This window comes from Lutjanus erythropterus, chromosome 19 (genome assembly GCF_056507025.1).
Source record: "Lutjanus erythropterus isolate fLutEry1 chromosome 19, fLutEry1.hap2, whole genome shotgun sequence".
NCBI classification, from domain to species: Eukaryota; Metazoa; Chordata; class Actinopteri; order Lutjaniformes; family Lutjanidae; genus Lutjanus; species Lutjanus erythropterus.
In genome coordinates this window covers 24,837-48,277 of record NC_139335.1, presented here as the reverse complement: position 1 = coordinate 48,277, position 23,441 = coordinate 24,837, and the positions used below count along the sequence as shown (strand labels likewise).

Below are 23,441 nucleotides of genomic sequence, written 5' to 3'. Positions count from 1 at the left end.
ATAAATAAATGTTGTAAATAAAATATGGGCAGCGAAAACATGCACGCCCCTCCCCTGCGCAATGACGTCACATTACGTCGGCTGCAGAAAGGTATTTTGGAGCCTGTAGTGTTGATTCTTAGACTGTTTTGAAGACTCATTTTCGCTTAGAAAATTGAAAAGTGAATAATTTGTTCAGAATTATATTATTAGCAATTAATTAAGTAATTAATTAATTATAATTACATTAATTCCAATGACAGGATTTTAAAGCATCATTTGTTTTATTATATTTTATCATTTTATTGATCCCATACAGAGAAATTCACTTTTTACAGCAGCTGAAGAACAGAAAATACAAGAAGAAAAAGAGTGAGCGATAAATAAAAAATAAAATATAACATTCAAAAAAACTGTACACAAATATACACCATATACGCCTTATATATACGGAACACAAGAGAAATACATAAATAACAACAAATATTAAAAACTGATTAATTGTTAGGTATGATAAAACATAAAATAAAAATTATTCATAAAACATAAAATTCTAAGATTATTAAAGGCTCATTAAGATGAGATGAGATACAAATACGTGGAAGACCCCTCGTCCCAGTCGCCCCACGGACTACAGACCTGTGGCATCATGGAGACCCTGGAGAGACTTGTTCGAAAGCAAGTCCAGCCCACAGTCAAGCCACTGTTGGACGCCCCTCCAGTTCACCTATCAGCCCCGACTTGGAGTTGAGGACGCCATCATCTACCCACTCAACCACATCTACACTGTGAGTTCAAAACCCTCCACTGTCTGACTCTGCGGGATGAGAAGCTGACAGAGACGCAAATGGACGTCCCTGTCATGTCCTGGATTATAAACCACCTGACTGGCAGACCACAGTACGTGCACCTGCAACAGAGACAGAGTGGTCAGCAGCATTGGTGCTCTGCAGAGGTCTGTCCTCTCTCCTGTCCTTTCCACCCTCAACACCACAGACTTCAGCCGCTGCACCGAGACCTGCCATCGTCAGAAGTTTTCTGAGGACTCTGCAATAGTTCGATGTATCAGCAGGGTGGACGAGCTCAGGGCTAATGTGGACGTCTCTGTCACATGGTGTGAGCTGAACCATTTGCAGCTCAACATGGCAAAGACAACGGAACTGGTTATGGACCCGAGGAGCACCAAGGCACTGGTGACCCCTGTTTCCATCCGGGGTCAGTGTGGACATTGTGGAGGACGATAAGTACCTGGGCTACTCACTGACAATAAACTGGACTGGACAAAGAACACTGTCGCCTTCTACAGGAAGGGCTGTCTCTATTTTCTGAGGCGGCCGAGGTCCTTCAACATCTCCCAGACTACGCTCAGGAACGTCTCTGAGTCTGTGGTGGTCAGTGCTGTCCTGCAGTAGGCTGAGGGTGGTGGACGCCATCAGATTCAACAAACTGACCTGCAGTGATGTTGTGGGGGTGGGACCTCTGATGGTGGTGTCAGAGAGGAAGGATGGACTATCTTGGACAGTGTCTTACACCCACTCCACAAAATGCTGGTCAGGAACAAGAGTGAGAGACTTATCCCACAAAGATGCACCACAGGAAGTCATTCCTGTAACCTTTAAAGTACTCCATATTTATACTGCAACAGTGTACTGCTGACTGATTACAGTAATCCTGTGCAATAACTCTACTGTCATACAGCAATACTATTTACACTGGTATATATTTGTTTGTGTCATAATGCACGTTGTTTACATAACTGTTTTATTTCTTATTTCTTATTCTATATCTCTACTTCTAATCTATGATAGTATATAAGTATAATATAAGTATAATAACTGTATTACTGTTAAAATAAGTCACATACCTTTACTGTATATATTTTTGTGTTATTATCTAAAATGGCCATTTTGTCTCTGTGTATATTTGGCAGACTTTACGTATTTAAACACACCTTTTTTTTCTTCTTCTAATTGCACTATGCAATATATTTTTCTGTTCTTGAAGGGGAGCATCTGTAACATGAACACTTTCCTCCCTGAGGATCAATAAAGTATTTCTGATTCAGATTCAGATCAATAAACACACACTATGCTCGGGTGACACACCGAGCATGGAGGCAGTGAGTCTTCATTACCTTCACCAAAACAGTGATAATGATCGTTTCCACCTGGATGTCATGTTTCCATCACTGCTGATCAGAGCCGGGGTCAATAAATATCTTCTGAATTACACTGCAGCCAGCCACCAGGGGGAACCAGACGTTCTGGCTTCATATGTGTCGTTGATACCAGTAGAGTCCCTCTCCATCCAGCGGACACCATGAGACCCTTGGAAAAAAAAAGAATGTCATTAAGAGCAAGACACAAATATTTGTTTTATTCTGTTTGTGTTGTGTCATGATGAATTACATATATGATGTCTCCCAAGTTAAAACTTAATTTTACAAGTCAAGAAAGTCTCAGTTTGTTGTAAAATTGTTTAAGTATCATCTGCAAAGAAACAATTAGATCCAGAAATCACATGAGTGATGTCATGACTTTCTCCCTCCAAAAGCTAATGTTAGCCACTGAAGCTACAATGTCTGAACATCTGTGTGTCCCCCTGGTGGCTGGCTGCAGTATATGTCATAAGCCCCACCCCCTCAATGTTAACAGATGGGACATGGGCCAAATTCAAACTGTTTATTTTTTTTACGAGTTTAGTTTAAGTAGTTATCTGATGATATAAAAAGGAAGTTTCACGTCACTATCAGCTGAGCTCTGCTGGCTATCAGCTGTGTAATAGTGCAAGTCCAATCCCGATCACTAATGCGCAGACTCTGGCTCCAAATGACATCATCAGAACAAGATGGCAGTCCTCGTATCCAACATACAAGCACAGTGGGAGAAAGAGGAGATACAGCAGCCGTCTTAATTCATATCAATGGTTGTAGTCACATGACCAGCAGGACCAGGTAAGATAACGTTACAAGGTGGCAGCCATGTTGGTGTTGATGACGTATATTGTGTGGGAGTTGCTTTTAAAAACTCGCTGACTGTATCTTGCTGCTCTGCTCAGAATGAATGAGGCGGCTGGCTAATAGGCTAATAACAGCAAACTACATGGTTTGTCCAAGTGGTGTTGCCATAAGTAGCTATCCAACATGGTGGCCTGCTTGCACATGTGCAGAACAGACTGTGGAACGGACAGCGAGGCCACACTGGAAGGGGAGAGACTTAGATGTGAGCAGGTGTTGTGGGTTTTTGTCCCCTGTAACAATTGCGCCCGGTCTCCCCTACTTGGTTACTTTTCATTATTGAAAAATACTTCTGTGGTTTTACTTGTTTTGTTTGTTTGTTTTTTAATTGTGTTACTTGTAACTAAATGTAAAGATTGAAAAAACACATAATGTAAAAACTTACAAAAAAACAAACAAACATGAAACTTACAACAAAACAAGACCGGAACATCACAAGACATGAAACTGGTGTAACGAGACGAAAAACAACTCTGGTGGAGAAAAGCTGAGCTTCAGTTGTCTTTGTACAGAAACAATCAGCAGAAATGTCCTTCAGAGGACAACTTTTTATTTTTATACTCTGAGGACATTTCAGAGCCTGAACCTTTTCACTTTTACTGCAGTAAACAGGTTGAATCAGTTCTTCTGCTGTTATATGTAGTTTTGTTTCTTGCAGTTCTGCTCAGTGTCCAGCAGAGTTCAGTGTGAGCTCCCTCTCCTCCTCCTCCTGAAGCTAACAGGCTAACAGTTAGCTGTGTGCTAGCAGCTCCGCTTCTCAGTGTAATCAGTGTAGACGCACCGGCTCATCAACACCACGGTGCTGTGAGACTGAACTGCCTCTGAACAGTCACTCAGACACAGACAGACACACCGCAGGGACACACGGGACAGGACAGGACACGACCTGAAGATGATCAAGCTTTTCTCCCTGAAACAGCAGAAGAAAGACGAGGAATCTGCTGGAGGAAACAGAACCGGAGCCGGGGGGAAGAAAGCCAGCGCGGCCCAGCTCCGAATACAGAAAGGTAGGCTGGGTAACAGAACCAGGAGCCGACCAGAACCCCATCAGATCCCGGTTCACCAATTAATGGAACCCATAGAGCAACAGTCCGACCCGCCTGAGCTCAGGACACAGAAATACAGATAGGAAGAGCTAACAGCTAGCACGCTAACTTTAGCCTGAGCGCTGTTAGCTAACCGCGGCTTGTCGTTACGAGAAGGGAACCCGAGATTGGCGAAACTCTCGCGAGATTTACACGTTGACTTGCAATTGAGCACTGTGCGCAAAGTAATTGTGATCTATAATGTGACCGTTGCTGTTGATAATATCTGTTTAGGTTTAAAGACAGAACACCGTCGGTGAAAGAAAGAGAACTATTTGCGTTTCAGTTATCACTCTCGCGAGATTTGTCGCGAGTCTGAAGTTCCCCCCGCGGCTCGCTTATTCTATATTTGAAAACAAAACGCAGGCAGCCAGTCAGAAGCTAGCTCATATAAGATCGTTTTAGGCTAACATGTTAGCACACAGCTAGCACTAAACAACACTAAAAACACAACACTCTCCAACTCCGTCTCTAATGTTAAATTCAAGCACTTTTCACGGATTTTCAAGGTGCATTTTCAGTCTTTTCCAGCACCTCTCAGCTGTTACTGCTGCTAAATGACATGTCCATGTACATGCTCAGAATGATTAGGCCCTATTTCATGTCTTCTTCACATTAGATCAGATGTTATTGTGCTGAAAACAACCTCAAACTATCCAGTCAGAGAGAGATTTATTAAGAAAGTGCTGCAGTTACAGTTTCTAGCAGTTTATCTGAAATCCAATCACTTTTCAAACCTTAAACTTTACATTATAATTCAAGTGTGTTCAAGGAAAACCTCCCTGTTGTGGGACTAATGAAGTATAATCTTAGTTCCAGCAAAAACCTAGACACCAGCAGTGGGAAATAAATACTTAGTTACTGTGTTTCCTGACAAGTCTTTACTTTTACTGTCTACATTTGAACACAAATATCTGCAGCTTCTGTTCAGGTTCACTGAAGATTTAGGTTGTTCTGTAGAGTTTCACTTTTATGTTCAAAATATTTTATTAGTGTTTCAGGTTATTCAAAACACAATTTCAGGTACAGCGTGAGACATTAAAACCACAAGTTTATGATATGACATATCAAACATAACTTTCATGGTAAGTATGAAAAATTATTTCTAAATGCACATTAAGAGAAAAAGAAGGAAAAAGAAATAGAGCAGAAAAAATACCAAAAAAGGAAAACTAAAAGTTCAAATGTCTGAGCTTCTTTCCCACCTGATTCAAACTGGTTGGCAATAAAAGGGCTGCAAGAAATGATCATTTTCATTGTTGATTGTTTTCTCTGATTGATGAATTAATCCTGTCACAGTCTCTTGAAAAAGTCTTTACTGTAATAATTATTTTCATTATTGATTGTCTGTCTATCATATTCTTCACTAATGGATTAGTTGTGTGGTCCATAAAATTTCAGAAAATATTGATCAGTGTTTCCCAAAATCCAAGAGGACGTCCTCAGATGTCTTGTTTTGTCCACAACGCAAAGATATTCAGTTTACTGTCAGAAGTAAAGAAACCAGATATAATATATTATATTAAATATTCACATTTAAGAAACTGAAATCAGAGAAATTTGACTTTTTAATTTTTTTTTAACCTTTACAAGTTCCTTTAACAACCCAATACATTTGTCCCTAATGACAAAAAATGTCAGCTTCCCCAAAACTGCTACAAAAATACTATATAGTAATATTTTTTTCCCCTAAACAAGTCAGTCTTTAAAACTACTTCAGCCTGAAATATTTATATCAAATATTAATTCTACTTTGGGGATTGTAACCCTTTAAAGGCCAGTATGTTTACACAACAACTGTTTTTTTTAATCAAAAAAACCCAAGAAAACAAAAATATTTCCATAAAACATTTCAAGGAGTATTTGATTATTATCGTTATTATTAGGCCCTGAGATTAGCAGCAACATTGATTTTAATGCATCATTATTTTTTCTGCAGTGTCAGATTAAAATGAAAAATCTTAGCCCATAATGATGTCTGATCATTTTCACTAGGCCTTCTCCTACTTCAAGTAAAAGTTTTTTTCCCCACTAAATACTTATTACCCTGTTGTGTTCTAAAAATGAATTAAAAATACAAGATCAGTTTGAACTAGAAAAACATTTATTTTAGAAAGATGAACACTGAGGGTCCTATCTGACACGTGAAAAGCTGTTGTGCCGTTTTTTCCACGTCTGCCAGATAGTAAATGCACTTGTGGTCTGTGCGACTGCGGGTGGGAGGTCTAAACATGAAGGCCAAACGAAGGCGTGGTCCGACGTGTTTGCTATCTCGTGCTCGGTGCATTGGAGTAAAAACCACTTGTGCTTTAGACCAGCTAAAACCTGGTCCAAGCACAAAGTCTGTGTTCTTTCAGCTCAAGATAGAACCCGGCAGGTTTGGCTGAAACACACACACGTCTCCACAATCACACAACACTTTTCATTAATGTTAAACAGAAATGATTTTTTCATTAGAAAGCCTAATAAATCTTAACAGACATGCAAAGTGCACACGGGACGAGATCACAGCTGTCAGATCGTCTTTATCAGATGAGTCAGCATGACAGCTGGAGCAGCTGGACTCTTTCTGTCTGTGTGTTTGTTGTGATCCAGAAAAACGAGGATCAATCAGTCAATCTTTAACATACAAAATGTACAAGAATCTATATTCGACCGCATGATTGAGGCTCGACCCGGAGAGAAAACGGTCCGTGTGCTTCTATCAGAGCTGGTTGCATATATCTGTGCGTAATTCTGCACACGTCAAACTTTAGAAACTCCTTCTGATGGTTTAGCAGCAGGTCAGAGGAGGAGGAGGATGTGAGGAGGAGGAGGAGGAGGAGGAGGAGGATGTGAGGAGGAGGAGGAGGATGTGAGGAGGAGGAGGATGTGAGGAGGAGGAGGAGGATGTGAGGAGGAGGAGGATGTGAGGAGGAGGAGGAGGAGGAGGATGTGAGGAGGAGGAGGATGTGAGGAGGAGGAGGATGTGAGGAGGAGGAGGAGGAGGAGGAGGATGTGAGGAGGAGGAGGATGTGAGGAGGAGGAGGAGGAGGATGTGAGGAGGAGGAGGAGGAGGACAGACAGCCGTGTACCTGCTCGTCCACCTGGCAGCCAGCAGAGCTGCATAATGATGTTGATAATAATTCATTATAAAATACAATGTCAAGGTGCTTCAGAGTAAAACAGAACCAGTTACATATCTGCATGATATTTATGGTTCATGTATTGTTTTGGTTTTTACAGGCGTTAATGTAAACTATTTACACATGAAGCTGTTTTGGAGGCGTCCTGTTGTCTCACGCTTTCACTCCTCGAACCAGGAGATCTGTCTCCTCGCTTTGAAAATCTTTTTTCTTTGTTTCCTCCTGATAAATCTGCCGTCATGCTGCCATCTTCAGATGAGTTGGAGTTGGACTCCAGCTGGTCTGTTTCTACCTCTGAGGCGTCTTCATGTCAGCCTCAGTCTGTCTGTCCTGTCTGCTGCTCATACTTGTAACCATGACTGCAGTGAACCTGCATAAACAACAAAGTCCAAGTTTGTTTTGGTTCTCATCATTTTTATTATTGAATTAGTTTATAATGCAGAGTGTGGCTTTCTAAGAGAAAAGACTTTTGAAGTTGGACACACACACACTTTTATTTTTACACACACACCATCATCCAACAACAATAGTGACACACATTTCTCATTTCAAAAGTAAGGCACTTTTGCAAAAAACAGCAAAAAGTGTGAAATTTTGTGGCGGGCTTTGAATCGGAACAAGTAGTGCAATCTGGTGGACAAATATAAACATTTAAAATTGACAGCTAGGAGTCCAAAATTAAATCTCAACATGAATTAGTCTATCTTAAGATAAATGTGGGATCAAAAATATCATTTTCAATGGTTTTCAATTGGACATTTTTTGTTGATCAATACGTAATGTTTGTGTAGCTTTGACATTTTAGGCTCATTTAAGGAACTGAGATGACAAATGTAAACATTTTTAAAAGTGAATATCCTCTGGCAAATTATACTATATTATACTATATTATACTATATTATACTATATTATACTATATTATACTATGTTACATAACCGTCAAAATGGCTTGAAAATAAACAACTGAACTCTTAAGGGTTCATTTAAAAATGTCTAAAAATGTTTAATTGATGAAAAGATGAATCTTATCAGGATTCATGTGATCCATATTTGGACCTACTTTTCAAGATTTATGTAATTATTATTGTCATCATCGATTAATCTGTTGACCATTTCCTCCATCAATCAATTTGTTGTTTGGTCCATAAAATGTCAGAAAATGAAGAAAAATGTTGATTCACATCCAAGAAAATGAAATCATTCAACACTGTTTTCCTCAAAAATGACTCAAACTGATTCGTCTATTATAGTTGGTGATTAATTTAATTATCGATTGATAATTGGTTACTTGGTTCAGCTCCAGTCACGTATAATATGAACAAATATCACTCCATGAAAATATTCAGATCAAATCATTTGTAGACTGTATTTCCTGCTTCTGCTTATTAAAAATGTCGTATGTATGAAGGAATGTGATCTGATCTTCATCATATCAATAACCAATAATCAGAGTTACACTCTTAATTATTCCACCTCCCTGTCCCAAATTTCATCCGGTGTCATCTGGTCACAACTGGTTTTCCGTTCACTTCTTACCCCGGTACATCGCCGTGGTAACTGATGTCGAACAGCCAACCTGCCTCAGAGCAGGTCAAGTTGAGATAAAAGCCCCGCCCACTGACCAGTCAGTTGTTTGTGTGGCGCATGGATCACAAGAGGGAGGAGGTACTTCTGTAGACTGATGAAAACATTATTGGAAAATATTAAAGTGTGTATGTAAACAGGACGAGCTCAGTAATTAACGTCATTAAATTTACAGCTTCTGACAACAAAAAGTCAGTATAATTTTTTTATTCTTTAAATGGATCCTCATCAGCTTCCAGGTCGTCACTGGTCACCGTTTGTTCCACAACAACAACATGATATGAAACAATACGAAGACAGCTATTTAAAACTGCACAGTATCAATAAGACAATAAACTGCAATATGAACTTAAAATTAAAATTGGAAAAGAAGTGAAACAGGAAACCATTAATAACAGTAACATATAATGGAAACACAAACAATATTGTCACAAACAGGCATCAAAAATTAATAAAATAAAATAAACAAGTAGGTTCCAAAACTGCAATAAATTTTTTTACAAATGATTCATCGATTAATTTCATCAAGTTATTTGAGGATGTCTATGGACTCCTCACATCAATAAAATAGCTTTAAAAATAGAACTAAAATTATATGATTTAATAAATACTACTGTTTTTTAAATAAAAATGTAAAAGTGTGAATTCCTTTTCCTTTCTAGTTTTATGTTTGATGGTGTTTATGGGTGTTACCTGTGCAATAAGTCATCAGTCAGCTCACCTGGTCAGAGCAGCTTTGACTCGTCTTCATCGATCTCTTAACAGAAAATCAAGATAAATGTAAGACTGTTGCTGCATGAGGTCCATCGTCACATGTCATATTATAAACATGTGATCTTTGTTTCAGACATCAATGAGTTGAACCTGCCAAAGACGTGTGAGATCAACTTCCCCGACGACGATGACCTCCTCAACTTCAGACTCATCATCTCACCTGACGAGGTGACCCAACATTAATTAGTATTCAACAATCAAATATCATTTGTTCAGTAAAACAAAATCCAGTAAGCTAAAGTAGCACTACTGCAGGACAATACTATGTAACAAGTAAAAGTTCTGCAATCTAAGTACACAAGTATTTGTAAGTAGAGATGCACCGATTTCAATTTTCTTGGCTGATTCCCATTTCCGATTTTTTTAAGGGTCTGACCTGTCGATTCTGATTTTGGCCGATTCCGATTTTCAGTCTTTCTAAAAACTGGAATTGACAGCATTCACAAACATTTTTGCAACTTTTCTTGTAAAAATTAAATTGGATGTTCATAATAAAACGCTGACTGTTAAATATTCATTAAATACTATTTTAAATTTTCTCCAAAGGCCTCCAGGTTACAGCCAGGCCTTATTATAGTTTTATATTAAGATTATAAATCGGGTGAACGCAAACTTGCGAGATCATGGAATCTCACGTGATCTTTTGTGGAAGCAGATGTAAACAGACTGGAGACGGACGCGGTGCAACAGTTCGCTGCAGTAAAACTTTGCCGTGAGAAAAAACAAACACAGAAGTTAAAGGAGTCTGGATGAGAAAATGTTTGAGGAGACGCATCAACACAGGATGTTTATTCTTCAGTCAGAACAGGAAGTGAGATTTGAACTGTCAGTCTGTGAACAGCAGTCTGCTGCTAGCTAACATTAGCATGAAGAGCTACAGAGTTTACAGCTGATCTGAGACGTCGTCAGCTGATCTGTCTCGTTGTGGACGTCTGTCTTCTCTTTATCCTGTTCTTGGAATCTGTCTCTGACATCATCTTCATGCAGACGTGTGTCAGAGTGTGTAGCTGTGATCAGCGCTGTGGTGACATCACGGTCAGTTTGTCTGCTGCGCGCATCACGTGACCATCATGCAAAACATGTGTGTGACAATGACGAGCACAGAATCAGACATGTGACGTTGACCGACCGGCCACTGGTCAGGGACGGTCATGCTGAAAACCGGTCGGTTCCAGTCTCTGGCGGGTTGATCAGTGCATCAAAATGTACTTAAAGTATCAAAAGAGTACTCATAGTATGTGTGGCTGCTGTCAGTTTATACTCTTACACTATCGGATAATTATGAATGATGTGTTAATATTTTAAAGGAGAAATCTGTAATGTATCAACTGTAATAAATCATAAAATGACCCCGATGTATCATCAAAGGTCAGGTTGAAATATTCGCTTCTCTGACAACAACGCTACAGCTACAGTGTCACTGACATCGAAACTGACGTTGACATTTCTATTCCAGACCAGAATAACTGTTTTTGTTTGCCTGTTTCACGTTAATCAGAGTTCAAATTAATGCTGAATGAGTCAGTGTCTGTTTATGAGCTGCCATAAGTCATTTATAATCTGTTAGAAGCACAACATGTTTATGACACTTAGAATCTTAATGGGCTTTTTGTTTTCAGCATAACAGACTGAACTTTACAGACAGCTGATCACTGACAGTTACAGACAGCCGATCACTGACAGTTACAGACAGCCGATCACTGACACAGTTACAGACAACTGATCACTGACAGTTACAGACAGCTGATCACTGACACAGTTACAGACAACTGATCACTGACAGTTACAGACAGCCGATCACTGACACAGTTACAGACAGCCGATCACTGACACAGTTACAGACAGCCGATCACTGACACAGTTACAGACAGCTGATCACTGACAGTTACAGACAGCCGATCACTGACAGTTACAGACAGCCGATCACTGACACAGTTACAGACAACTGATCACTGACACAGGTACAGACAGCCGATCACTGACACAGTTACAGACAGCCGATAACTGACACAGTTACAGACAGCCGATCACTGACACAGTTACAGACAGCCGATCACTGACAGTTACAGACAGCCGATCACTGACACAGTTACAGACAACTGATCACTGACACAGGTACAGACAGCCGATCACTGACACAGTTACAGACAGCCGATAACTGACACAGTTACAGACAGCCGATCACTGACACAGTTACAGACAGCCGATCACTGACAGTTACAGACAGCCGATCACTGACACAATTACAGACAACTGATCACTGACAGTTACAGACAGCCGATCACTGACACAGTTACAGACAGTCGATCACTGACAGTTACAGACAGCCGATCACTGACACAGTTACAGACAACCGATCACTGACACAGTTACAGACAGCCGATCACTGACAGTTACAGACAGCCGATCACTGACACAGTTACAGACAGCCGATCACTGACACAGTTACAGACAGCTGATCACTGACAGTTACAGACAGCCGATCACTGACAGTTACAGACAGCCGATCACTGACACAGTTACAGACAACTGATCACTGACACAGGTACAGACAGCCGATCACTGACACAGTTACAGACAGCTGATGACTGACACAGTTACAGACAGCTGATCACTGACAGTTACAGACAGCCGATCACTGACACAGGTACAGACAGCTGATCACTGACAGTTACAGACAGCCGATCACTGACAGTTACAGACAGCCGATCACTGACACAGTTACAGACAGCCGATCACTGACACATGTACAGACAGCCGATCACTGACAGTTACAGACAGCTGATCACTGACACATGTACAGACAGCCGATCACTGACAGTTACAGACAGCCGATCACTGACACAGTTACAGACAGCCGATCACTGACACAGTTACAGACAGCCGATCACTGACAGTTACAGACAGCCGATCACTGACACAGTTACAGACAGCCGATCACTGACACAGTTACAGACAGCCGATCACTGACAGTTACAGACAGCCGATCACTGACACAGTTACAGACAACCGATCACTGACAGTTACAGACAGCCGATCACTGACACAGTTACAGACAGCTGATCACTGACACAGTTACAGACAGCCGATCACTGACACATGTACAGACAGCCGATCACTGACAGTTACAGACAGCCGATCACTGACACATGTACAGACAGCCGATCACTGACACAGTTACAGACAGCCGATCACTGACACATGTACAGACAGCCGATCACTGACACTTACAGACAGCTGATCACTGACACATGTACAGACAGCCGATCACTGACAGTTACAGACAGCCGATCACTGACACAGTTACAGACAGCCGATCACTGACACAGGTACAGACAGCCGATCACTGACAGTTACAGACAGCCGATCACTGACACAGTTACAGACAGCCGATCACTGACACAGTTACAGACAGCCGATCACTGACAGTTACAGACAGCCGATCACTGACACAGTTACAGACAGCCGATCACTGACACAGTTACAGACAGCTGATTGACTGACACAGTTACAGACAGCTGATCACTGACAGTTACAGACAACCGATCACTGACACAGTTACAGACAGCCGATAACTGACACAGTTACAGACAGCCGATCACTGACACAGTTACAGACAGCCGATCACTGACAGTTACAGACAGCCGATCACTGACACAGTTACAGACAACTGATCACTGACAGTTACAGACAGCCGATCACTGACACAGTTACAGACAGCTGATCACTGACACAGTTACAGACAGCCGATCACTGACACATGTACAGACAGCCGATCACTGACAGTTACAGACAGCCGATCACTGACACATGTACAGACAGCCGATCACTGACACAGTTACAGACAGCCGATCACTGACACATGTACAGACAGCCGATCACTGACAGTTACAGACAGCTGATCACTGACACATGTACAGACAGCCGATCACTGACAGTTACAGACAGCCGATCACTGACACAGTTACAGACAGCCGATCACTGACACAGGTACAGACAGCCGATCACTGACAGTTACAGACAGCTGATCACTCACAGTTACAGACAGCCGATCACTGACAGTGGAGGTCTTGTCTTCATTCGTGATAATTTAATCGTATGTGTTTTGATGATGATCGTATGTTTTGTTTGCAAAACCAGAATTAAAAACCCTGAAAGTCTTAAATAAAAGTTTTCTGTGACGTGGACAGACGAGGTTTGTGTGTGAGATCTGTCTGTTTGTCTCGCAGGGTTTCTACAAAGGAGGAAAATTTGTCTTCAGCTTTAAGGTGAGACACACCTGTCCTGACTTTCCTTCTGTCTCTTTCATTGTAACATTTATTTATTTCTTACAGTCAGTTCAAAATAACACAAACTGCAAACAGCCACCGACACACTTAAATACACGCAGTACAGTCTAAGTCGTGAATATACACAATACAGTATAAATGATAAATACACACAGTATGCAGTTTAATTTACAGGTAAATAAACTAACTGAAGCTGAATGTGAAGGCAGATCAAATCCTTTGAAGTAATTGTTCAGTATCACACAATATAATATATGAACTATGTTTTTATGTATATTTTGTTTATTAATTATAAATATAATCCTGATCATCAGTCAGCTCTATAAAATCTAATGTAGATCTGATTTGGTGGAAACTGTCAGCTAGAACTCAAAATGTTTTGTCTGACGTCCTCTCTGATGTGTGTGTGTGTGTGTGTGTGTGTGTGTGTGTGTGTTTCAGGTAGGACAGGGTTACCCCCACGACCCCCCCAAGGTAAAGTGTGAGACGATGGTGTATCACCCCAACATTGACCTGGAAGGAAACGTCTGCCTAAATATCTTAAGGTCTGTTCATAACTGCAGTCACTTTAAAGTTCACTTCAGACGCACTGAGTCTTATTGAGGACCGACTCGTGTCAGTCGCTCTTTTATCAGTCAGTTTCTCAGCTTCATCAGTTTCTTAAATTCCACTGGTGACACTTAAAATGAGACATTTTACTTAATGAATCCGTGAAATCAGGACTTCAAACTCTGAACTCGTAAAGATCTTTTTACTCTGTGATGACTTTTCATGAATGAACACTTCCTGACATTTGGGGCAGGAAGTGCAGCCTTATATGGTATTATTGGGGTGTTTATCAATAATACTAATTTACTAAATTTAAGCCTCATACATGTGCAGAGAAAGTTAACATGAGAAAACATTCATGCATGAGGCCTGTTGTTCTGAACTCAACATCCATTTACTCAGTTTTTCTGGAACTTGGTGAGGTGTTGGTGTTTGCTGTGTCTCAGTCCTCTGTACTTCATGTGTACTTCAAAGTGACAAGTTAAATACAAAATGTACAAAGACCCAAAACACTGAGCTACCTGCCTCAGGTGATCTGTGCGAGCAGCCACAACAAAACAAACAGCTTCCTGTAGAAAAATGTGAGCAGAAGAAACTGTAATGATGAGATTGTGACGAGAGAGGGAGCTCTTCATTAAGAAAGGCTGCAAGTATTTTTATATGTTCCACAATGATTCCACTTTAAATCTACTGAAGAATGTTTCACTAAATGTTTATGGAACCTGCAAATACAAGATTCTTTCAGTCAACTCATGTTGAAAAACATGAAGCATCTTTCAGTCTTGTTCACATGAAGGCAGCTGGTTAATCATGTCCTCTTCGTGTCTTTTTAATTTTTAACTTTGTCTCCACAGAGAGGACTGGAAGCCCGTGTTGACAATAAACTCCATCATCTACGGTCTACAGTATCTATTTCTTGTGAGTTGAATTCACGTCTTACTGAAGGTTTCACTCTGGTTTTCTTTGCTGCAGCAGGTGTAGCTGCAGGTCATGTGACTGACAGGTGTAGTGAGCAGGTCATGTGACTGACAGGTGTAGTTGCAGGTCATGTGACTGACAGGTGTAGCTGCAGGTCATGTGACTGACAGGTGTAGCTGCAGGTCATGTGACTGACAGGTGTAGTTGCAGGTCATGTGACTGACAGGTGTAGTGAGCAGGTCATGTGACTGACAGGTGTAGTGAGCAGGTCATGTGACTGACAGGTGTAGCTGCAGGTCATGTGACTGACAGGTGTAGTGAGCAGGTCTTCACCTGCAGAGCTCAGCAGGGTTTGATTTTATAAGTTTTCACTCCACTGTGTTTTTTCCACTGCTGTTATCTAGAAAAACTTAATTTATGTATTGAATGATCACTGAAGAAGCTGATCATATATTTCTGATATCTTTAGGTGAGTTGTGTTGAAAAGTATTAATAGTGTTGTTTACACAAAACACAACCTCACACTTTTAGGCTGCAGCATCTCATCCATCTCACAGTACCAGAGCCAAACTGAACGTGTCACATGTTTACCAGCAAGTGCAGGCGAAGCCACGGGAAAAAAAATCAAGGCGACTATTAGATTTATTTTTGCATTTTAATGACTTCAGTAATTCAACAGTCCTGAGCCATCCCATCAGAAACAGTCACTCTGACTCAGTTTGTAGAGTTCATCATGTGCTGTCGGACTACAGTCACACTAAATGACATCTGACACCTGAGAAAAACTAAACTGGAGTTACAGTTCAGTTCAGGCTGCTGCTAAAGGGTGACCCTTCCTAAGTTCTGCCCATGTTCTGCTCTGTGTTCCAGTGACGGGGAACCTGCAGCGTCTTATACATATTTTTAAACTATTGATTTTAAATGTCTTGAATTTTGTTAACAAAGGTCTTTTTTCTTGTCCTATTATAGGCTTAGATAAATGCATATGGTTTTAGTTTAATTTATTATCAATAAAATCATCATTAAAATTTTTCAGATTATTGTAAACTTCCTGTTTGATGAGACAAAGCAGCTCCTCCAGAGAAAAGAGGACAGGATGAAGACACTGACTGATGTCCTTCGTTAGGACTATTTGTTGACAGTTTAGATTTGTTTCCAGTGATTTGAAGAACATTAATATCTCCATCAAAAAGGAACCGCCTCACTTACGCTGTCTGACATCATCAATCAGGTTATCTGTGATGTCACTGTCGGCAGGCAGCAGCAGACACGACATCTACAGGGGAACCCCAGAACTGCCAGATGTTATGAGAGTCAACATTTTCACCAAAAACATGAAAAAACAAGGGTTTTCTTTTAGACACAACCAGCAGACATCAGACGTGATCGTCACAAAGTGCTACCACAGTAATGGTGGCAGCGCAACATGGCGGAACACAAAGCGCTGACAGGATTCATTGATATTTTGGTTTTACAAGTACAGAAGGTGATTTTATTTATCACTTTCAAAAAGGTTGTGAAATGAGATTACAATGTAGATAATAATAGTTGTGCCTAAGAATTCAAATTAAATTCTTTGACAATCTGTCATATCAGATATTGATTGGCCTCAGTATCTATCATGCATCCCTAAATATCAGGATTTGATCCAATAACATTTGGAAAGTCTAGAAGCGGCGTCTAAACAGGAAGTTTAGAAGGGGAAGATCCAGGTTTCATGGTCATGTCGGAGTAAAGCGAGGCTCGCCTCAAATGCTGCATCCAGTTCTCCTTTATACATCATGAGCTCATCTTCAGCAGTCATTAGTTAGCATTTTGCTAACATCAGATGTGACTATATGTGTCTTTTTTAGGTTTTCCAGCAGCATCTGTAATCCATCTCCAAAATCTGGTTTTCTTTTAAAGTAGACGAGCTAAGAACATAACATGTCAGAGTACAGGAAACAGGAAACAGGAAAGGACGAAGGTCACTGAGGTACCAAGCTAGCTCGCCTGCTATTGGAGCATAGAGCAGAAAGGGACAGGACACCGACGAGCTAACGAAGCTACTGAAACATGTACTCTGAAAATTACAGTTTGAGAAAACAGTTAAACTGATGGAGCCGAGGTGTCAGATAGTCACATGACCATTTCCACACAGTCATCACTCTGCACGCTGTACAGGTTAATGTTAAACATCACCGCCCCCTGCAGTCACACCAGAGATCAACACCTGTCCTCCCCCCTGCAGGAGCCGAACCCTGAGGACCCTTTGAACAAGGAGGCAGCAGAGGTCCTGCAGATGAACCGGCGGCTCTTTGAGCAAAACGTCCATCGCTCCCTGAAGGGCGGCTACGTCGGCGCCACCTACTTCGAGAGGTGTCTTAAATAACTTGGCGTCCCATGATTCTCCCCCAACACTCCTCACCTCCTCCTCCTCCCTGCCCTCTGCCTCACCCCTCCTCTTCCTCCTCCTTCCTCCCTCCCTTCCTCCTCCTCAGTCCTGCTCGTTGGCAGAAGCAGGAGCTGCGGCGGCAACAGAAAGCAGCACGCCAGAAGACACTTTCCTGTTTTAAAACAAAAGAAGACAACCAAGAAACCCCTCCCTCCCCTCCTCTTCCTCCTCCTCTTCCTCCTCCCTCCTTCGTCTCCCCCTTCTGCCCTCCTCCTCCCGTATTTCTCTCTGTTTTTCTTCCAAGACGCAGCATCCAACCGTTTACATGCCACAGGGGGGCAGCAAAACATTACACACACCGGAACTGGACTGAAAAGATGGCCGACAGCGAGCAGTGGTGGGAGGGGGAGGGAGGGAGGGGGAGGCAGGCATGGGTGGTCAGTGAATGTTGCTTGGGTGAGTCAATGATTTGCCACAATGCTGATGATGATGATGATGATGATGATGATGATGATGATGATGATAACGCTGATGATACCCACATGATTTTCTTTTTTTTTTTTTGGTGGTGTTTGTGGCAAACATACCTGCATCAGACAGGTGGGTAGAAGGACACGCCCCCCTCCCTCTCGTCGCCATTTGTTTGTTCATCACACGTCTGACAGCAGCAAACTCCAAACTCACAATCAGTATTCATGACAAACAACAGTCCATCCACTCTGTGCAGGATGTCTCCGGCTGGTTGCCTGGCAACATCATCATGACCGTAAAACTGAAGGAAGTCACTGTGCTCAGGAGGAAGTAGTCACATCACGCCACAACACGATTTCCACCCTAAACCCTGAAAATAATTGTCATTTGGTTTGCAGTCCAACAGGAAAAGTTTCTTGAAGCATCAGCGTCAATAAGATGGAGGGTGGGGCTTGTAATCCAAAATTGTGACGAGCTTGTCAGAGTGGAGAGGATTTAAGTCTCAAGAAGAGCAGATCTGCCTTAAAAGGTCCTTCAAGGGGGAGGGGCAATTGCCTGCCAAGGTGAACATCTTTGCCATTGGTTGAGACTTTAAGTCCACCCCTTTAAAGTTCACCAGTTTAACTTGACACAAAGCAAGAACGTGAATTTTGTGGCTACTCCCCTTAATTCATGATTGTGTGATCAGGCCGCCGCTGTAGGTCAGAGGTGGTCAGTTTTCAGCTGGCTGTTGATGTAATGGTGTGTGTGTGTGTGTGTGTGTGTGTGTGTGTGTGTGTGTGTGTGTGTCACAGTGGGAGGAGTCACAATTAGGTACGCATTAAAAAGTTCCTTAAAGTAAGGTGGCAGCAGAGTTTTCACTCTGTAGGCACAGTGATGTCAGACATGGAGGGTGGAGCTTGTTAGGGTGGGAGGTTCCTGTGAGGGGCGGGGCTTATGAGCCACTGTAGAAACAGGTTTGCCTTAAAAAAAAACAAAGTTCCAAAAAGCAGCCAGATAGTTTTCAGACTACAGTGATTCTGTAGCTGGAGGAGTCAATGATGATGTCAGCACTGGAGGGAGGAGCTTGTGAGTGGGAGGGTCTTTTTAGTCTCAAAAGGAGTAGATTCACCGTAAAAGCAAATTGTTCTCAAGCTGGAACCTGGCTGTCTGTAGTTGGTCACATGACAGAGTTGAAAAGCTGCAGGTTACAGGTGGAGGTGATTCAGTTTGGAGTTTGCTGCAGAATCTCTCTCTCTCTCTCTCTTTCTCTCTCTCTCTCTCTCACACACACACACACACACACACACACACACTCAGTGTCAGGGGGGCGGAGCATTGTGTCCAGTGTGGGGGGCTGTTGTCGCAGGGGGAGGGAATCCATGTGTTTGTTTAAAGGAGTGGGTGGGTGGGGTTTATGTATGAGGGGGAGGGGCTTTATGTTTTCATTTTGGTGGGTGGGAGGGTTGTGGGCGGGGTCACAGAGGGGCAGGGCTTAAAAGTTACGATTCTATTGTGTATATTGAAACCCCAGCTGTTCACATTGACTGCAATATGATTTATGTTAAATAAAATATGAACTTGAATGATTCTAACTAATGTGATGTTCATTTAACAGAAAACAAACGTGTCACATCGCAAGAGTTAAACACCTCAGACGTCTCCATGATACAAGATGAAATGAGAAATGTCTTTTTAATCTTTTAGATCACGTCTTACTGTACTGAAGTATATTTTTCAGGTATTTGTACTTTACTTGAGTGTTGAGAACTGTTTACTTTTACTCCCTACATTTGAACACAAATATCTGTACAATCTTCTTCTTACACTTTCAAAACAGGCTCATTAACTACATTTTAATTCAAGAGGAAAAACATGCAAAAAGACATAAGATGACATTAATATAACAAGACAAAAACAACAAAGACGAAACAACATGAACATAATGTAACAATATACGAACGACATAATAGACAAAAATGACTTAAGATGAAAACAATGTACCAAAAACAAGAGAAGAGATGTAACAGGTGTAACGACAAATTATGTAACAAAACACTGTAGTGATATAATTTTCAAGTTCAGTCCATCAAAGGCAACATTTCACTCTGAGGTGGATCATGATTCCATCCAGAAGGACGATGAGGTAAAGGACCTTGTAGGTATTTTCCCACACCTGGTGTTTACCACACGGATTAAAAGTCAGTAAAAGTCAGACCAGCTGTTCTTTTCATGTGATGCATTAACCTGTTTTGTCATTTAACTATTTTTAAAAAATATAAGATTAATGCATGTGAACCTAAGGGAAGCAGCAATTTGCTAGAAAACGAATGACATTTTGATTCTATAAGGTAAAATTTAATACACAATTATGTTTGATCGTGAGCCAAAATGTTCAAAGTGGGAGGAGCCTCCTAAACAGAATATAACGAGGTGTTTTGCACCTCTGTCTTCAGTCTAAACCTGAGTTTGACTCAAGCTTGTTGATTTTTCTACCTGGAGAGATCAATAAACTTTGTGTGGCAGAACTTTGTTGCTCTTCCAGTGATTTTTCCAGACTTTTGCCTGATTCTTCTTTTTGATGGTTTTGAACTCTGAAAACATACAAAGTGATAACAGTGTTTTTTTTATTAAGGTTTTTAGGGTGTTGTGGCTCTAAGCTCAGACCTTACTGGCCTATTTTTCTGAGCTTTTTTTGTCACAACAACACGATAATATGAAAACGATGTTACAGACGTAACAAGTGAAAACTGATTGTTTTGATTATTTTGATTCAATATCTTTATCGGGGGGCGGCACGGTGGTGCAGTGGTCAGCACTGCCGCCTCACAGCAAGAAGGTCCTGACTTCGAATCATCAGGGTCTTTCTGTGTGGAGTTTGCATGTTCTCACCGTGTCTGTGTGGGTTCTCTCCGGGTTCTCCGGCTTCCTCCCACAGTCCAAAGACATGCAGGTTAATTGGTGACTCTAAATTGTCTGTAGGTGTGAGTGTGAGTGTCAGTGGTCGTCTGTCTCTGTGTGTCAGTCCTGCGATGAACTGGCGACTTGTCCAGGATGAACCCCGCCTCTCGCCCAATGTCAGCTGGGATAGACTCCACCCCCCTGTGACCCTTTGGGAACCAGCGGTTACAGGAAATGGATGGATGGATCTTTATCAGGAAGTGGAGGTCCGGGGGTCCTACTGTGCATTTTTCAGGGATAACTCCTACAGCGTTCATGGCAGCGGGCCGAGTGGCAGCGCACCTGCCCCGGAAATTTCAGGTGTGTTGCTCAAACCATTCCTGAGTTATGGGCCATTAACGCCCGCCAGTCAGCGTGAGTATAATAAGTACAAGTAGGGAAGAGTCCCCAAGTGTTTGGAAAGCGTCTGGGTGGAATGGGCAAGCTGTCATGTAGTGGCAAGGAAATGGGAGAATGTCACAATGTCACTGATCTCGCCACAACCCAGGAGTGTTTGGGAAGGAACCGAAGGGCAGGCTTTGAGGATTAGGCGAATGATCTGGTCAAATTTAGCACTCTAACAAAAAGCTACAGAGAAAAATGGCAAGGGTTATTTACTTGAGACATGTATGTATAGAAAGTTTAGGGTTTGTACACACAAGTTAGGTCTTGGACTAGACTTATACATAGGAATGTGAATTGGAGACCCAACATTGTCTCCACAGATTTTTTCATCAATGAGTGTGTATTGGGACCAACATTCCTGACCCAGGATCCAAGATTTCAGTAAATAGCGTGTGATCTCTTATGAACTGAAGCATATAGACAATCCAACATTTCTGTAAGCACCCTAATTATCAGTAGAAAACTCTTAACAACCTGAATAACAATAACTTATGACCCCCACATATGTAGTTCATATTAAGGTGATCCGAGTTATCTGGCAAGGGTCCCAGTGGCACCAGATCGACGGTAAGAAACCAAGTTTGACCTGAGGAGCCCAAAACATAAAATTATTTTACAGGTGATTTAAGTGAAAATATGATATTCATTTGAAGGTGATCTGAGTTGAAGGCCAGGGCCCTGTATTACACCATGGGACCCCTATGTGGTCCCTGAAAAGACCTAGCCCAGAGGATGTGGTTGAAGATTGAGCTTCAGGATTCTGGATGGTTTGGTCACTGTCAGTCTTCTGTAAAAGTTTCTTGCCATTTGGAGCTCAACTATGTGTTTTCTACATTAAAGGACCTTAAAGGTAAGTGTTGGGTCTTTTAAGCCTTTATATGCTGGTAAGGTGGTCACCTAAAAGGATTCAACATATTTTGGACGTAGGTCATAGTCACACCTCATATGTCCAAACCTTTTTAGCTCAGGCCTGTTAATTTTAAAATATTCACATTTCTGGCCTCACAACATCATTGTAAATGATATTTGAAAAAAAAAAACCTTCATCATACAATAGTTTTGCATAATCCATGACTGAAGACAAAAATTCTCAAAAACTATACATTTGTATATGAACTGTTTTTTCTTAAATGTATTATAGTTTTTAACAAGTTATTATGAACAGTGAAAAATGTGCTTGTGCTAGTTAATATTTCATTAAACTTTTTTTCTGGCATTTCTCAGAACTCTCTCTTTCTTTTTTGTGACCTTCCTCCTTCCAGTTTCCTTCTGCTGAACTGGTTGTGCCGTTTCGTGGCTTCTGTCATTTGTCCTTCACGTCACAGCTTGTCTTTTTCAGTTTCCTTTCTCTTTGCATTTCTGATTTTTCTTTTACTCCAAAAGATCCTCCTCTGTCTTTGTTTCTCCCTCTTTTCCTTCTTCACTCTCAATGCTTGTGTCCATCTTTGATTCTGTCATTTGTCCTTTTATTCTGAAAACAGATGGTGAGCTTATCTTTGCCACAGACTTTTCCTTGTCTGACATCCCCTGTTGGCAACAATGCTTGCCTTGTGTGTCCTTTATTTTAAGAAAATAATTATTGGTCATATACACGAAATTGTGTGTAATAGGGTTAGGGGTTAGGTAAGGGTATGATAACCACGATCGGAATTTTTTCCGATCCTCAACGGAGCGAGCTAGAGCGATGGGACCTTCACCTACCCCCACATTTGCAGGCCTTCCGAATCCAACGGTGCCACTTTCATGACTCTACGAGGTCGGGAAGCGTGATTTTCAATTGTATAAGCTTTTTCCCTCCTTCAGTCATGAAGGAAGGACGCACCCCCCTCGGTCACGCAGAGGGTTTAGAGCCTGTCCCCAGGAGGGGCCAGGCGGTGCACGGTCCATCCCCTGGCCAACACCGCGACCAAAGTTACAGTTGCGTTGGCGGGAGCGCTGGCGCCCCCCACCCCA

The 23,441-nt window shown here is 41.6% G+C and overlaps 1 protein-coding gene across 1 annotated transcript; it reads left to right on the top strand.

Annotated features, from left to right (window-relative positions):
* Positions 1 to 3,692: 3,692 nt before the first annotated feature.
* ube2m (ubiquitin conjugating enzyme E2 M) lies at positions 3,693 to 19,729 on the top strand. The gene is made up of 6 exons (XM_084744573.1): positions 3,693 to 4,002; positions 9,637 to 9,731; positions 13,793 to 13,831; positions 14,294 to 14,397; positions 15,256 to 15,319; positions 17,550 to 19,729. Exons 1-6 carry the CDS (start codon positions 3,888 to 3,890, stop codon positions 17,688 to 17,690), a joined length of 558 nt encoding a protein of 185 aa, XP_084600699.1. The 5' UTR covers positions 3,693 to 3,887; the 3' UTR covers positions 17,691 to 19,729.
* The last annotated feature ends 3,712 nt before the right edge of the window (positions 19,730 to 23,441 follow it).

What these genes read in the sequence shown, in the direction of transcription:
- ube2m (XM_084744573.1), top strand. Translation starts at nt 3,888, where the DNA reads ATGATCAAGCTTTTCTCCCTGAAACAGCAGAAGAAAGACGAGGAATCT. An exon ending in TCATCATCTCACCTGACGAG is followed by an intron (nt 9,732 to 13,792) that starts GTGACCCAACAT and finishes TTTGTCTCGCAG; the next exon opens with GGTTTCTACAAAGGAGGAAA. An exon ending in GTCTACAGTATCTATTTCTT is followed by an intron (nt 15,320 to 17,549) that starts GTGAGTTGAATT and finishes TCCCCCCTGCAG; the next exon opens with GAGCCGAACCCTGAGGACCC.